Genomic DNA, 18,546 nt, shown 5'->3' on the forward strand with positions numbered 1-18,546 from the left:
CTACAATAAAATTAGTTTAATGTATCTAGTTCCTTTTTGGAGAGCGTTTGGCAATATAGGCTGGCTGTTAGTCTAGTTTAAATTTTCTGCTATTGAAAATTAGCTTGCAAAGAAAAGTTTTTGTTAACCGCGATTTTTTCATGAGCACTTGTTCAGGCATGAGTCCCATGGTTTGGTCTAGGCTTATTAATTTCGTACTCAGCAGTTGATTCAGTTTGAACTGTGTTACTCCCAAGTTATCAGTTTTTGTCCTGTTAAATTTTCAGTTTATGCAATCGTCTGTCGACGTGTTGACAAAAGAAAGTTGTATTTTAAACTTCGACCTTGGTTTGAGTGACTGTTTTGTTAGCAATCAGACGAGAAGAAAAGTTGTCCAGAAGTCTCTTACGCTGATTTTTTAGTTCAAATTAGCGTAAAAGACTGGACAACAACTGATAGACAAAGTCCATAACTTAACCATATAATCTTCGGCTGACGTGATGCAGATAGAAGAAAAATGTTATTCTTATTTTAGTCCAAACACAGAAATGATTTCGTTATTCTCGGTTCTACAGTTTGTGTGGACAAAAAACTTACATATATCGATGCTGTAGCATCGTTATAGTGATAAATGAACTTTTCATGTGTTAATTTCCTTAACGTCACCATTTTTTTAATTTAACGAATTAATTTTTCATATACGCATTCCCTAAGAACGTCTTGCAGCCGGGCGTCCCATCCACACATCACTAGAGATTGCATTCAGAGCACGGGTGATGCGTATACGCATTTTAAGCGGGAACGTTTTTCTGAAGGCCACTAAATGGCATCCTATGTCCATTACTTTTGAAACGAACAACAGTTTTAGGTTCCTGACCTTGAGTTTAATATATTCTGCTTTGGTATTTTCCTCATTAGCTCTTGCGAAGGGGGGGGAAGCATAAACAGAGGTGAGCTCTTTAAATTTTTGCATGCTAATTAAAACATTCGTGAGTCTAATTTATATCCAATACCTTTTTTCATTCTATTTTTTCCCCTACTATATACGGTGTTTTAGGGTTAAATGTGGAGTACTGTTACGATTTGCATTGCCTTCAGATATATTTCCGTTTCTTCTCTTTTTATTTCGGAATGCCTCACCTCCAGTCTATTATGGCAGGAAGGCGCTATTTATTAGAGGAAGAATACCCTCGTATGGTCAATGAACCATTTACTAACGCAGATGAGAGTGATGATTCATTTTCTAAAGAGTTAGAAAGTGATGCTTCTCCATGCTTGGAGATTTACCACACTCAGTCTTCATTTTAAATTTTGTTATTCTTACTGTAAATAGTCTTTATTGTGTTGTTTTATTAATTTTAAACTTTATTGGTGGATTTTATCAATTAAAACTTTGGAATAATTTGAATAAAACTTCTGAAAATTATTTTACAAGATAAGCAATTTTTTAAGTAAATTTTCATGTAAAATAAAGAAAAAAAAATGTTATTTAAGTGCTAATTTTAACATATGTAAAAGCTCAAGTAATAATCTGATACCAAAAATTACAATGCTAGAAGCGAAACTTTTTTCCCCATGAGCGTCTTAAACAAAGGTGCACCGTCACGAAAGTGTTAAAAGTGCCACTTTTAAAAGACTGTAAAAAAGAGCCTCTGGTCAGCATGACCTACATATACATGAAGCAACAGAAATTTATTTGGCGAAAGAAAAAATTGCTCAAAATTTTATCAATAGATGACACTGTACTTGTCATAATTTGCAAATTAAATTATGTGACATGTGCACCACATATCAGACTTAATAAAAACAGACAGCAATGCAGTTCCTGTTATTCTGCATCTAAGAAACTCGTCATAACTTTGAATGAAGGACAGGTCTGTTTATGAAGCTTTTTCACAAGAATGGCGACTGTGCTTCAGATAGCCTAAAGAAGTTTCAGACTTTATAAGATGCAGCTCTTGTCCACAGTCTGCAATGTACTGCAATTTCGAGTATATACAGAACCTTAGAGATGGAAATGGGCTTCATTTGTCCACAAAATGTTCCATGGCTTTGCATTGTCCACTTCCAAAAATTATAGGGCAAAAGTTTGTCATATTGACAGGTCAGCAAGGCCCCTGAATGTGCATAATTTTGAATGGACAGCAGTGTAGGATTCCCATAAAATTTTAAAGATAGCCATTCCCATTGCACTGCACATTCCAACACCACTTCCTGTCTCCTTTTACAATGCTATAGCCACATCTTCCACTGATGACAAAGCAACTGCTTTTCTCCCTCAGCCAGATCTCATGTCAAATGAATTGGTCTCTTTGAATTTACATATCGTTTTCCCCAGACCCTTGACAGACTTCAGACCAGAGCCATGTCTTATGTACATTAATGTCCCAAACATCAGGGCAGCTGAAGCATAATCACCATTCCTGTAAAAAAGCTTCATAAGCACAGCTCTCCTTCATTGATAGAGTCATGACAAGCTTCTCAGAAACAGAATAATAGGAAATGCAGGTACTCCATGTTTTTATTATCTAATATATGGTGTGCATGTCATGTCTTTTAATTAGCATAATATGATAAGAACACCACCATCTAATGATGAAAGTTTGAACACTTTTTTTAAATTTTGACTGACAAACTTCCACTACTTCATGTATATTCAGATCAAATATCGATCATTCTAAGCAGTGGTTCTTTTCTTGCAGCCTTTTGAAAGCAGAACTTTGGACATTGCATACAGTATGAAAAGTGACTGATTTAAAAACAGTAAGTGCATTCTTAATAATTTTCCCTTTTATTTCATATTCAATAATATATTTACTTGATATAATGTATCTATTTCATGACTTTCATAAGCATTTACGCTATTAATAAAATACACCTTATATATATATATATATATATATACAACTTATATTTAAATTATAAAAGACACCTGTAATGTTCTTTTAAGGCATTGCCCATAACAATATTTTTTTTAATACGCAATGCAAAAAATAAAGATATACAAAAATTTCAACACTAAATTTTCATTCATTTTGATCTAGTTTATTGAGCATTTTTCTACAAATTTATTTACAAGTTTATGATATTTATATAAAGCATTTAAAACATGAATTATCTCAGCATCATTAAATGGATATATTCTCCACATTTATTTTACAATAATTTTTCACATTGCAGAAATAAATTATTTTTATATGAAATCCACTCTACTATTAGAACGAAACTGTGAGAGAAAGAGAATGTTATTATAAACTTATTGGGACTAAGGGTCACCTATGGAAACAAGAAGAAACAGAAATACAAAGTAGAGAGATTACACTTCTTATAGTTATCTTCAAGACTTATTCCATAATAGTTATCATTCAGAATAATAATTAATCTGCTCAGAGATGATTAACACAAATAACCAAATAAAACAATTTAATAATGCAACTTTACAGAATTTTAGTTTGATTAAATAAACTATACATAATATAAAATATAAAGTCAAAAGTAATGGCATTTTGGAGGGAAGGAAATTAATCTCTTTTCACCTGCATTCTTTCACAAGAAGCTTACTTAAAGACTAATATTTAACATATAGAAGTCAGAAAATAGATTAATACTTATGTACAGCAATTTAATGAACAGTCCCATACATTCATCAACAGATTTTGTTACAGAAATCTAAAAGGAGTGATTCTTATGTATTTTGTTTATGAAGTCAGAATTCCTCCAATGGGTTCCACTTTTTCTAAATAGAACACTCCACTGACTAGACTTTCCATTCATTATACTGTCAGAGGTAATTCATGTCTCATTCTCAACCCTAAAAATATATTAACACTGAGCATACAGTGTTTGATGTACAGACTTAAATTACTTTGTTCACAACCTTAAATTATTGAAACAACTGCCTGAGATAGTATCATCAAAGCAAAAAAATTCCAAAGACAGGAACAAAAATATGTAGCTCTCATCACAGGCAAAATGAATTAATTTTAAAATACTTTCCACAAAAAATGACTGTGTACTGTAGTGAATCATATGGAAATGCAGAACTTGTGATCAGCGAAATTACTAAAAAATATACCCATAGTATGTTTGCAATAGATTGAAAAATAAGCGTATATTTGGCTACAACTTGGATACATAAAATACTGCATACTAGGGATAAACAGAAGTTTTATATTTTTTAAAAAAAATCTGGCTCACGAAAAATCTTTATAGTGCCCACACAGATTTGCCACCTCTTTTCATAAAACTAGTTCTCAAGAAGACCTCTGTGTGAAGGCTATAGGTACACAAGATGGGAATAGTCATTTTCTAAAAACAAAATTTTTCACTACTGGTGAAGTAACCAAGTTTCATCACTATGCTTGTAGGAAGTAAAATTAAGAAACATTTTTTGACTCTCAGAACTAATGACTGATCCTAAATTTTAAAGTGACTGAATTTGTTTGTATACATTGAAAGATCTCTGAAGATAACTAGAAGAAAAAGAAACACATGCAGAACTAATTAGTGAGCTTATGAAAACTTCTAAAACATTAAGGTGCAAAATGCCACATCAGACTAAATGTTTGTAATCCTTCCTTGATGTTTCCCTGAGAATCTAGCAGACATAAGTATAACATGTAAAATCTTTCCAATGGAATTTATGTACATAGGAAGTATATATTATAAAGATAAATGGAAACTAAAATACCAGCCAACTGCTCAGAATAAAAGCAGTCTTACAGTAATTATCCCTAACTGCAATGGCTTTTCATGCAAAATTATGGCACTTCTGTAAAAAATTAAAAAATCAACTATGCAAAAATAACAGTCAACAGGGAAAGCAAATCTGAAATCACTATTTTTTTTAATTCAGTATTTGATGTTTAGGTAACAAAGCAAACATTAAATTTTGTTATTCAGTGTTATTTTGTGGGGAAGCTTTTGAAGCCTTTTGCCTAAAGGGACAGATATTTCAGAGAACTTTCTAAACAAAACTTGTTCATATTTAGAGATATAAAAAGGTCCAGGAAATGAGAATGTGATATCGAAGCCCAGTAAAATTTTGTCAACATCTGCATTAAATGCATTACCATGCATTAAAATGCAGCAACTCAGTAGAAAATCTAAATGATGGCTGGATATTTGCCTAAGAAAACTTAGACTGAAGTAACAAAATAATCATAGAAAAGGTAATTTCATTTACACACTACTGCCTTAAGAAGTTTTAATGCACATTTTTTTAAAAATAATATTAAACAAATTATATTGCAGGAAAGATTTTACATCATTCAAAAATTGAACACGAGAATGATCTATAATGCAGGAACAATATTGCCAGAGCACAGACGATCTCAACTTAAAAAAAAATATAAAAACTAGATATGATTTTTTTTCTTTTATTGCTAAAGAATGTGAGCTGCCTCGCTTTTAAAAATGCGACTCCCTCCGAAATGCACATTTCTAGCAAAATTGTTCATGAACAAAACCAATGTTTTTGAATAAAACCATCTAACATGGAATACGATGGTTCTTCTGCTTTGTTACCCATTTATGCTGCGTTTTCAATTCAGTTTTACCAGCAATGATATATTTTAAGTAAAAACATCGACTAAGTCACAAAAATTTACCTTTCAACATAAGCGGAGGAAAAAATTTTTAATTATTAAAAATTATTTTTTTAACTAGAAATTTATAATAATATGTCATCTATTGAGCCATTCTTGAATTATTGCCATCTAAAGTGGACTAAATTACTGAACACCCGATATGAAAAATCACCGGTATAAACAGTCACAAATTACCGGCTATCATCATATAAATTATAAAGCAAATTGAAAATAACATGATGCAGTTTTAAAAATATATTTAATGCATCAATAATCGATCACACAACACTGAAAGTTTTTAGGTACATAGCTAACAAATCTCATGCATATATTATAATGCAAAAACATACATGGCAAATAGAAGCTACCAACTCATAGAGTTGTGAATAATGAGCAAAGTATTGTCTACTTACATGACATATACAGCTGATAAAGAGACTAAGACAAAAAATTTTTTACAGAACAACCCAGTAGAAATAATGTGTAAAACTCTGATAAATATAAATGGTGTGGAAATATTACAATGAATTCATTTACAAAATGTAAACTAAAATATAACAAAATAAGTTATAACTGATAATGATTATGATATGACATGCCTACAAGTGATTTTAATTAGCTATGCAGGCACTTAAAATTGACTAAAAAGCTGTCAAATATTCATGTTTGATCACAATTCTTTTTCTTCCCTCCTCTGGGTTTAATAGTCTCTGAAATCTGCCACATTGCTTCTTCACACAAGTAATCATCAAAGTTATTAAAAAAAGATATGATTTGTTCATTTCTTTTGACTGGATACTGGCTGCAATTAAAAAAGAATTAGTTGTCAGATGCAGAAATTAATGAAATGCTGAAATTGAAAATAATGCACAAATCATAACCAAAATGAAAAGCACTCATTTCTTTTGGACATTAAATATTTTCTGTTTGAATGCATGAAATGAACTTGACATGCAATGGCCATTTCTAGAAAATAAGTAATCTCCCCACCATGAGGATAACTACTAATATATTTGCGCATATGTGACTGACACAGAACAAAGTACTGATTACAGTTATTAATTCAATATTTTCATTGTTTTAAATTATTGACACCTTTTATGTAGATATATTTTACTTACTACACTTAAAATTATACTTATTACACTACACTTAAAATTGACTAAAAAGCTGTCAAATATTCATGTTTGATCACAATTCTTTTTCTTCCCTCCTCTGGGTTTAATAGTCTCCGAAATCTGCCACAATGCAAATTACAACAACGAAACTAGATTTCTGTGGATTGCTACTAAGAAATGTATAAAGTAAATTTTTTAAGACTATGTTTACCCAGCACTAATTCAAAATGCTATATATTGTGTTTCATTTCCAACAAAGGAAAGAGAGTCAATTCTATGTCTTGAATTCTAATTTGCTGACCAACGAAACTGAAATTCTGTTTTCATGTCTGAAATATTCTGTCTGATTACACATTTGTCATACGATAAAAACTAAATTTTTGCTTTCAAAATCAAAGCAAGATCAAAATCATATTTTTTTTCTTTCTGAAATGGAATAGACAGGCTGATTTTAAGCTTGAATACCAATGGAGGTAAAAGGTGTATTTAAGGATATTCAAAATACGTCATTCTCCTAGCATTCACTTAAAACTATATTGCACTAACTTCTTATTTACAAATCTCTTATCTATATCTCCTTATAGAAGATAGTCTTACAACTAATTGCCAAACATCAGAAATTTTCTTTAAAAGTTTGAAACTGTAAGTATGTGATGTATAAAAACGTTGCTTTCATTTTGTTAAATATTGATCCAAGATATAGATTTCCAATTATAAAATTTCTTAATCCCTTTGGTATCAAGAGAAATAATTTAAATATGGTAATATAATTATTACTAATATTGCATTTTAACTTATTCTGAATTTTTATTTTAAGTATTAGGATTTTATGTTCATATTATAAAAAATAACATTTGCAAGAATCCAAATATTTAAGCAGGTATCATAGGAATTATTTTTGCATGTTAGGCTTAATGAAAAAATGTGTTAGGACATTTAGCAAAGTCATGGGAGCACAAGGGAACTTAAATCATTCATGATGAGGTAACAAGATGAAGGATTTTATAAAAATGATTGTGTTAGGGATGGAAAAGTTCTGTAAATATAAAATGTAAAATAGTTATTTATTTACAATATTGCTGTTATTTTTCAATTTATAAGTTTTCTTCAGAAGAAAAATTTCAGTTTGTCAAAAAAATATTCATGATGCTTTAATGGGTTAAAGTATGAACAGAAAAATTTTGATATCTTGTGTATAGAATTTAGAGATAACTTAACTAAACTCAGTGGCGCAACACGCCAGTGGGCCATGGCGTGACCTTCGAGAGGGAGAAGGCTATGACACTTTATACACATGGCGGAGCTTTCCGTCCGATGTTATCGTCAGAAAGTCATCTGGATTTTTAAATTTTCATCAGAAATATAACTTTATCATGTTGCTTAGTTAATTAAAATAGCTGAAAGAAAGGAGGTTTTATATACATTATGTTCACGTTTTAGGCTTTTTACAGATATTTTAATTAACTTTGTGCATAAATATAATTGAAGGCTCAGGTGCTGGGCATTTCTACAGGCTCCTAGGCTGGGAAAGCCACATCCTGTGTGTAGCGTCGTGTAGAACAGCATATCTTTTCTGGCATATCATAGTAAAGTTCTTTACTGAGAGAAAAAATTCTCATGATAAGCAATAAATGTCGTTATAAGCAATGGATGAGCCTTGCGTATATACATTTCTAGGAGCCAGTCGAATCATAAGCTGGAGATGTAAATGGCAATACTGTAGAAAAAAGCATAAAATTGAAGTCGCATGCTGCTTCTATGTCTTCCGGCGCTCAAATGAAGGTAGTATAAATTGAAGAGAAGGTCTATAAAAAGCTGGGAGGAGCTACTGGGTCACATATTCCAATGGTTGACCTGGAAAGAGAGTGCATAGTCTTGCTCGTCAGGCATTGGTTGGGGGCGGAGCTTAGTTATAAATTTAACTTAACGAAAATTCAGAATTACAAGGTAGTTAATACTGGTAAAATTAAAAACAAAATACGTATGGAAATGAAAGGATCATGTGCTGAGATAATATATGTTGGCCTAAATAACTATTATGTGAGAAAAAAAGAATATTTTGCAAAACAAGGTAGCGAGAATAAAATAAGTAGTACCAGGTATTAAATGTAGATGGCAACACTTATGCGTGTCTTAAAAAAACCTAAAAATAGTATTAAAACTGCAATTGTACAATGGGAAATTTAATTAAAAACATACGGAAAATGATTCTCAAATGAAAGTACAGCAAGGTACAATTAAATTAAGTGCCGGAGTACTGCTCCGGGTCTTTCTTTGTTTTCATCATCAGTATAATCGCAGTTCAATCTAGCAATGGAACTATTCTTGACTTTTTCAATGTTATTGAAGAATTTTTTGCAATTTTTGCTATGCAAATACTGATGCTATCAATGTTTAATTCATTATGGATGGCCTTGTTTCTGAAAAACCAGAGACTGTTGGAAATTATTCTTAAAGTAATGTTCTGGCATTGCTGGATTTTAAGCATATTGGTTTTACATACATAACCCCAGACGGGATAGACGTAAGTAACAATTGGTCGCAGCATGGATCTAAATACATGAAGTTTGTTTTGGATAGATAAAACAGAGTTTCGGGCAATTAAGGGGTTGAGTAATGCTCTAGTACCCCGAAACTTATTCAAAATATATGTGATGTGTGGGGCCTAAGTGAGTTTTTGGTCTAAAATGACACAGAGGTATTTAACTTGCTTGGCTCAGAGAATGCTGATATCGTACATCTTGAGGGTAATATTCAGATCAATATTTCTTTTTTTAGTGAAGTATACAGCTTCAGATTTTTCCACATTCGTTTTTATCTTCCATTTGATCATCCAGGTTTCTAGTGCATGGATGTGTTCTTGTAATGTTTGTACGACTGTGACCATGGACACATCTTGGTAGAGGATTGCAGTATCATCTGCATAAAGTGCTAGTGTAGTGAAGGGGTTGTGAGGGATATCATTCGTATAAATTGAAAATAAATTGGGCGAGAGTAAACTTCCTTGAGGCAAGCCTGGGAAAGTTACTTTTCATGTAGAGTGAGTATTGTTATAACGAAGTGTCTATCGTAAAGATAGGAATTAATGATGTTTATGATGTAATCTGGGAAACCCAGAGTGATTAATTTGTAGGTGAGGCCCTGTAACCATACACAGTCAAAGGCTTTCAAAATACTGAGGAAGAGAGCTCCTGTGATGAGTCTTTTCTTGAATCCTTCAGTTATCATCTCTGTAACACGATAGAGTTGGTGCGTGGTGAAGTGTTTACTCCTGAACCCATACTGCTGAGGGATGAGGACGTTGTTGTCTTTTAGGAAGGCTTGTACTCTCTTCAATATGATGGCTTCAGTAATTTTACTTAAGGTCGATAATAAGCTTATCGGTCTGTATTGATGTAGCCAAGAACCGAAGAACAAACGAACATTTTACAAAAATTTAAACGCTGATTGAAAACTGCCAATGTCTTGATAAATTGAGAAGGGGTTCTTAAGATAATATTTAATATTTTACCTAGGTCCGCGTATTAATTTATTAGCGTTTCAGAGCAAAATATATAACCATCAACTTCTATATCTCCAACATATGTAAATGAAATACAATATAAATTAGCTAATAAATGTGATAAAAATATTTCATACAAGAAACATACCTAAATCTTATAACAAAAAAGGCATTCCAACATATGCAGGTCCATATACATATTTTAGCTTCCAAATTTTAGGATAATAGGAATTACAATTAACATTTATGTGCTTTTTAAAATCATTAACATTTCTTTACATATTACATAGAAGAGCTTTAAATAACATACACAATAATTTACTAAGTGCATTAGAATCTGCTCTTCATTAAACAGCATGTCAATATCTTTTTTTTTTAATTTATTGCTTCCTTATTATCACATATATGATATTAAGCAACAAAGCTAAAGTTATACTTAAATATAATAACAAAAATCATATAATCAAACATTCATATTTATTGTTATTTATAGTGGTTTCTTAATATCTGATCTTTCTGTCATACCTTAACATATTCTATTCTTTGAAATAATCATAATTTTATTTAAAAAAATACATTTTCTAAAATCAGTAAACTCTTTCGCATAAACTGCACAGAAAATCTTTAACTATACACAGTAGCATACCACATGCATTAAAGACTCTCTTCAGGAAATAGCATACAGTGAAACTTTTTTTTTAATCCCATTTATCATGAATTTTCCTGCTATCACAAATATATACAAAAATTAAGCAATGGAAACAATATACTTTTTAATAGTAAAAACTCTAAATTCAAACATTCATATTTATACTATGGTCATATCTTAGCAAATACATATAACTTATCTTTTAAATGGCATAAGCTATGCAATGCTTGGAGTTACAAATACTATAAGAAAATTTATGAAACAGCATTTTACAATTAAGAAAATAAAAATACTTAATTCTTTTGAAATTTCTTTAGTTTTCATTCATTTGAAGCAGAAAACTTACTATCTTCTAATACTTTTGTATAATTGTTTAAACAAATGTTTGCAAATATATTTAGCATTTTGATGACAATATTAAAGAAACCACAGTTGCAAGACTGACATATTTCATTACCAAGTAGCCCACTAATAAATATTTTTAAAAGTGAAATAATGCTTGAATGCTGATTTTGAGATTCTTGAAAATGTATTTAATATTGCTTTGATATAAGTTTTCTAAATATGCAACAACTATGGATTATAATATTAAAAACTAGTATGGACAGTTTCTTAAGACCACCTCTACTTACCATATCTGAATATATGCACTTATCTTTGGTTTCTGTTGTTTGAGATAATAGATTATCATAATCTCCCCTTCAATCAATAAATTATCCAAACTTAATATCTTTTCTTTGCAGATTACACACTGCAGTTTCAAAGAATGTACACAATAACCAGCTATATATATATATTATTATATGTTCATTCATTGACACATTTAACTTCACATTACCGCCATGAAATATGTATGGATATGCATCATCTTTTAACATTGGGCATTTTCTTGGAATTCTTAAAATCGCCCCATTTTTATCCGTGAATACATCTTCACACACAATCATATCTTTGCAAAAATGTTTTTCACAAACAACACTTCGTTTAGATGGTATGAAATTCAAGCGAGGAATCTTATGGCATGAAAGCTGCTTTTTTTGCTTCATCCATTGGAAATTTTTACACACTCACATAATTTTCAGTTCCAGCATAATTAGAATTGCACTTAGGTACACAACAATAGTCACGCATTGTTACAATATTAACAAAGTCAGCACTAAACAACAAACTATACTGGCAAATTTAGAGCTTTACAAGAACGTACACACGCCTCGTGGTAGTTATAAAACTAATGGTGGAAAAACGATGGACGGAAAGCGTGACTCATCTCTGATTTGTTCGATGAGCGTCATGGCCTTCTCCCTCTTGAAGGTCATGGCCACGGCCAGCAGTGCCCCGAAATCTGCTTTCTTAACCTTGGCCCTGAGGTGCATCAGCATATGCCCTGGGCAAATGGTCAGCTTGTCACAGGACCCCCCCCCCCCCGTGTTTAGTATCCAAGCGAGCTTGGTACTCAATTTATCGACCCATTCAAGGGAAGAAAGGCTGAGTCAACCTTGTCCAGCTGGGGAAATCTGCTTTCTTAACCTTGGGTCCCAAGGTGTGTCAGCATATGCCCTGGATAAGTGGTCAGCTTATCGCAGGACCCCCCACTGTTTAGTCCCCAAGTGAATTTGGTACTCATTTTATCGACCCATTCAAGGAAAGAAAGGCTGAGTCAACACCATCCAGCCAGGGATAACAACAATAAACATTGCTGAATTACTTTCCAGTAAATAAATTCATTCTTGAATATCCAGTCAATAAACCTATTCCATCCTTGATCCAGTCAATAAATTCATTCCTTGATTCACTCAATAAATTCATTCTTGAATATGTACGCCAATTTGGCACATATGATTTCATTGAAAAAGTATATGGATTTTGATAGAGGACAAGGGGGTTTTCATCTTTATAAAACAAAATTTTTTTTATGCCTGTGACATAAAATTTTTAGTTATTTTATATCAGACACAAAAATTGTGTTCAGACTTAAAACAAAATCTATATAAGAGCTTTAATTAGAAAAATAATGCAAATGTTTATTATATCTAATAAATCTTCCCATTAAAACTGAATGTACTACATGCTGGAACATAAAAGAAGAAACAATCATGATTTTTCTTTATATATATATATATATATATATATAACCAAATACATGCTTGACTTACCAATTCTTAAACCTCCTCATGTTATCTAAAATATTGAACTGCTGCCATCTTTTTGAAAAATTTATAGCATCTTCAGTTAACATATCACTGTTCCCAATATGAACAAAGGTTAAATCTTGCAGAATTAGACCACTTAAAAGAAAAGAAAAATCAAAGCAGAGTTTAATCAAATACATGTAAACTGATATAAACTAAAGATAAAAATTTTAATAAAAATTCAAAGTACAAATTAAATTGAAACAACAAAAATTTCAGTTCTCAGCAGGAAAAGCTGTTATAAAAGTTAATTTAGTAAATAAACTACATATCACTAAACTGTATGACTTTAAATTCAAACTGAACTTACATATTTATATATCTAACAACATATTCAACATTTCATATTGATCACATTTCTATACAACTACACATCACACTTTATGTTTCATATTGATCACACTCAGGACCAATCCTAGCACCGTGCAAGATGGTGCACAGCACATGGCTGGCAAAATTATTATCAAACATATTATATTTCAGTAAAAATGGGTGGGCAGTTTCAATTTGCATGTGGGCAGCCGACGGTCTAGGATCGGTACTGATCACACTTCCATATAATATTTTTAAACTGCCAGTATGTATTATTGTGAAAAAAAATAGCATGCAGAATATGTTTCTATTTTGAACAAATAGCATAAATATTTACATGTAAGGAATACAGGGAGGTGATGTTTCAGCAAGTGCCTGTCTGTATGCACGAAATGAAGAAGAGCTATCAATCAAAGCACAATACTCCTTTAAACCCTGTAAATATATTTATTTCAAATATAAAATCAGTGAAGTAAAAAAAAAACAAACAGGAAAAATTAATGTAATCAATTCATAGCACACATACGCATCTCTAATGAGAGAAATGAGGCAATAAGAATAAAGCAAACTGAAACTGTGATTACAAAGCATTTATAATTAAAATTAAGAATTTCAATGGCTCAAATGGTACATTCTATATAGAGCAGAATTTTTGCCAGCTTTGATATTGTACATATCAAACATTGCAATGTCAAACATGATGCGATATAAGCAGGTTAACACATTTGCCAATTTGTGCACATATGGTGATTGGTACCCAGTACTAATCAAAACAAAGATCTTATGAGTGTGTTGTGATATCAAACTTATCCATTATTGATAGTAAACTGTTCTGTTTGGCAAAGGTTTTTGTTGTCAGAAATAGCCCATGGGTATATTGGCCCAAAATGACACTCTGAGGGATATTCAAATCTTGGGCAGCCACCATTTGTGTTTGACCTCCCTTGATTCTACCAATTATTTGCCACCTTTGACCTCCACTTAAATAATGCCTTTGAGCCATAACTAGTGAATACGATCACTCCCAGAAACCACATTAACTTTAAATAACACTATAGACCGGAATTCCGACATACGTCCATCCCGCACCACATTGTCAATCACCGAATTTGCCCATTTCTGGCACTAACTTGTGCACAGAAGCACAATTTTGCGTTCAACTGTAATTTAATTAACATTAATAATTACAGCATTGGGCTTAAGTTGCAGCATTAATACATTGAGCAGAAACTCTCATAAAACTATGCATACTGAGTCTGAGGAACTTTACATTTCATTGAAGGACTGTCCAATCTCTATTTCAGAAGTTAAGAGTGTTATTAAAAATCTCAAGAACAAATACCTGGGCTAGACTCTCTGTCCAATGAAACTGTAAAGCACTTTCATGCAGTGGATTGCACTTTTCTGCACAGACTTTTCAACCTTTGTTTACAATTAGGAATTTTTCCAGCACAATGGAAGAGAGTTCAGGTTGTTTTGATTCCTAAAACTTTAGATACAAGAACTATTTACCTTGATAATATTAAATGCATTAGTCTTTTGCGTATTCTGGGGAAATGTCTTGAAACTCTCTTCATTAACAGAATAAATTGGTATTTGAGACAGAAAGATTTTTATAATGATTCTCAGTTCGGGTTTACACCTCGGAAGTCTGCTGAAGATGCCATTATTCATCTTTGTAATATCTTGCAGTATGGAAAGAAAATGAAATTTACTACTGTTCTTATTTTTCTGGATTTCAAAGGGATTTTTGATAATGCTTGGTGGCCATCTATCTTAAAAATTCTAAAAGATGCTGGTATACCACATAATATCTATAATCTGCTTAAAAGCTTCTAGAACAGGAGAACTGCTGAGCTTCAGCTTGGGACTGAAGCTAAGGTTTATTCTCTAGAAAAAGGCTGTCCTCAAGGCTCTGTGTCCAGACCTACTCTTTGGAACATAATAATAAATGATCTTTTAAGTCATTTCGATGGTTGTTTAAAAATTGCATTTGCAGACGACTTACTTTTAATTTTCCAAGGAAAGGCTTTGAATAACATTCTTTTAAGAGCACAAGAAGTTCTAGATTTTGTCTCCAATTAGGCGATTTCACATAAACTCACTTTCAAGCCCACAAAAAATAAAGCTATGATTGTTCCCAGAAAGTTTGATGAACAAAATATTGCTCCTTTGATACTCGATGATCCTCCGTTGGAATTTGCAGAAAATGTTAAGTGTCTTGGTGTCATTCTTGACCAAAACTTAACATGGAAAAAGCACATTGAATTCCTTTGTACTAAATGTGAAAAAGTTATTAATAGTTTTTGCCGAATCGCCAAAAACACTTTTGCAGTAAGCTATGATGGTAAGAAACTAATGTATAATCAGCATATTGTACCTTTCATTTCGTATGGCTGCCGTGCTTGGGGACATGTTCTTGCAAAGAAGGTTAACAAAAGAAATTTGAGAAAGACTCAACGGAGAATTCTTCTTCATATTATTAGTGGTTATAGAACCTTAAGCTATGAGGCTACTTTGTTCTTGCAGAAGTTCCGCCTATTGATTTTGAAATTGCATATAAGAATAATATTTTTGAGTCATTAGCAACTGATACCTTAGAAGACTGCATAGATGGAGTTGTCCCCTTCACTGATCTTCTTCATCCCGCTATTTTAGAGCCCATAAATTTCTGTGATTTAAAAGAGACTACAGAAAGAGTTTTCATATGGTTTTCTTTACAGATGGCAGTACGATGAACAACAAGGTTGGCCTTGCATTTGTTCTTTTTGAAGGCCATTCCGAGATTCGTTATTTTAGACAGTGTATACGGAATGAATGCACAGTTTTTCAAGCAGAACTTCTGTATATTTATCTTGCTGTCAAATGGATCAAGGATAATGGGATAACATCCTCAATGTACCTTATTTGTTCTGATTCTCTTTCTTCTCTTCACCTTTTAAACAGTATTAACAGCTGCGACAAATTAATTATTGAAACCCTATTAAGTTCACTTAAAAATAGAGGAATTGATATTCGCTTCGCTTATGTGCGTGCTCATCACAATTTCTATGGAAATGAAAGAGCTGATTCCTTAGTTAAAAATGCCTTAAATTTACCATTGATATCAATATTCGCATTCCAAAGAGCTATTGGAAGTCCTTTCATTTTAAGCAGCTTTAACTAAGTGGAATGAGGAATGTATTTCATCTTATAATGCTGAGGTCACCAAAAAGTTCTTTCCATCTATTTACCACAGACTGCATCCTGACTCTTTCCTCTCTATAAATTTTAAAGTTTCTATCTGGTGACGGTAAATTTGCAAGTTACCTGTTTCATTTTAATCTAAGATCAAACAATTTATGTCAATGTTCAAAAAGAGTACCTCAAGATGTGGAACATTTGATTTTCTCATGCCCTACATTTGATGGCCCTATATTATGCTTGCAGAATGATTTGAAAATGTTCGGAGTGACTTGGCCAGTGAACTCATCTTTTTTCATGAAGTCTAGACTGCTGTTCTTCGCTTTTGTTCCATTGATTTATGCATGTAACTTTTAATGTTTTGGTTAACTTACTTCTGTAAGCTCCGTGTCATACATAGGAGAAGGTAGACTAATTTGGACCGTAGCCTTATTTGGACTGCTATGATATACAAAGACTGGTGATATCTGCAAGATTTGAGATAGGCATTTTGTTATACGTAGATGTAGAAGAGGTTAATGGAATTGTGTTTGTAAAGAAATGCCTCGTGGTTACACTGAGAGAAGTGTTATTTGTTTGGCTAAGAAGAAAATCTGTTATTTTGACATAAGTGTGAAAGCAGTTATTTCATCTAAAAGTAAGTAATTACATGTTTTATCATACCACCACAAAACTTGCTTATTTATCTACAATTTGCAATTATAATTTTGTGAGGTTATGTTAGTTTGGCGTTTCTGTATAATATCAAGCATTAAATATTCAAGTTTCCCAAGTTGGACCAAAAACATTTGCCAAAATTGAACCAGTCCAATTTTGGCAACGAGATTTTTTTTCATGGATGAATTATAATTAACCCTAGAATGCTACCCTTTGAAAAACTTATGGGAATGGCAACCATTCGTCTCTGAGACAAAGTATGCGTAAGCGTGCTTAAAATTTATTTTAAAAGCTAATTGCAGAAATATTTCCGCAAGAAGGAAAGTTCTTATCTGTAGTAGTCAACGTCTCTAGTAACAAAAATCAGTTCACCAAAGTTTAACAAAATGCAGAAACATAAAAAAGAAACTGGTGATTCATGGTTTTGTATATTATGTGAAGAAACCAAGGAAGAAGAAATGATACAATGCATGAAATGTCACGCTTGGATACATACTCGGTGTGCTGGAGTTAGTGCTGCAATTAAAAGGTTCTTTCGTTGTAATTTCTGTTAAGAAAGCTTATGGTCCAATTTAGGAAACTAGCAGTCCAAATGAGGAAACCGGTTTCCTAAATTGAACCGATGACATGATTTTTTTAAATTCATTTTTCACCATTATAAATAGTTTTTAAAATTTAATAAATGGTTCTATTTTGAAGGTACACTTAGTGAGTTTATTTTCTACTACTTAATTTTTATTGGCACTTTTTCCATCCTTCTATATAGTGAAAAATACAAAATTGGTCCAAATTAGGCTACTCTCCCCTATGTGATGCACAAGGAGGCTGTATTTTTTCAAATAAAAAAATATAAATAACATAATTTAAAAATTCCCTCATAAGTGGCACTTGCACACAAAAGAGGTTTCTCTAAAAGACCTGAGTGCTTGATGGGTTCTGTTTATTTAATTAATTGATACAACTGGTATAAAATGACAAATTTTTTTAACAATGTTAACTTTTGCCAGAATGGTGAAGCATTTTTCCATACAATTAAAAACAAAAGCTTTGCAAAAGTTCCAAATACAGAAAATATTTTTAAAAATGAAAAAATTACAATATATATGTTGCATCAATCGACCCCTAACAGTGATTTGAAAGAATTGGGAAGATCATCCATGAAGCAGATGGCCACCTTTATCATGTCTGCTAAATAAACGGTCACTATCTCCTACAAACCAACAATATTTTTTTGCATTGTATAATCCAGAAGTAACACCAATATAAGAGTTCTGGTTTGTTTTCATCAAAAATATTATTTTGATATTATTTTAATAATTTTAATGTTATATAACAGTTTTAATATTATTTAAACAAGTCAGAAGATGAG

General features: G+C 31.9%; 1 protein-coding gene across 3 annotated transcripts in view; it reads right to left on the reverse strand.

The window, feature by feature from the left end:
* Nucleotides 1-3,002: 3,002 nt before the first annotated feature.
* The window catches only part of C3G (C3G guanyl-nucleotide exchange factor), a 196,182-nt gene continuing 180,638 nt past the window's right edge, over nucleotides 3,003-18,546 (reverse strand). For all 3 annotated transcript variants that reach the window (XM_085809356.1, XM_085809354.1, XM_085809355.1), the window contains 3 exons: nucleotides 13,675-13,772; nucleotides 12,990-13,121; nucleotides 3,003-6,369 (listed from right to left, as the gene is read on the reverse strand). In XM_085809356.1, the coding sequence (XP_085665482.1) occupies nucleotides 6,228-6,369; nucleotides 12,990-13,121; nucleotides 13,675-13,772 (372 nt within the window). In that variant the 3' untranslated portion in view covers nucleotides 3,003-6,227. The remainder of the gene's footprint in view (nucleotides 6,370-12,989; nucleotides 13,122-13,674; nucleotides 13,773-18,546) is intronic.

This window comes from Stegodyphus dumicola, chromosome X2 (genome assembly GCF_044657685.1).
Source record: "Stegodyphus dumicola isolate Sdum_Otavi_A_Nest chromosome X2, ASM4465768v1".
Lineage (NCBI taxonomy): Eukaryota > Metazoa > Arthropoda > Arachnida > Araneae > Eresidae > Stegodyphus > Stegodyphus dumicola.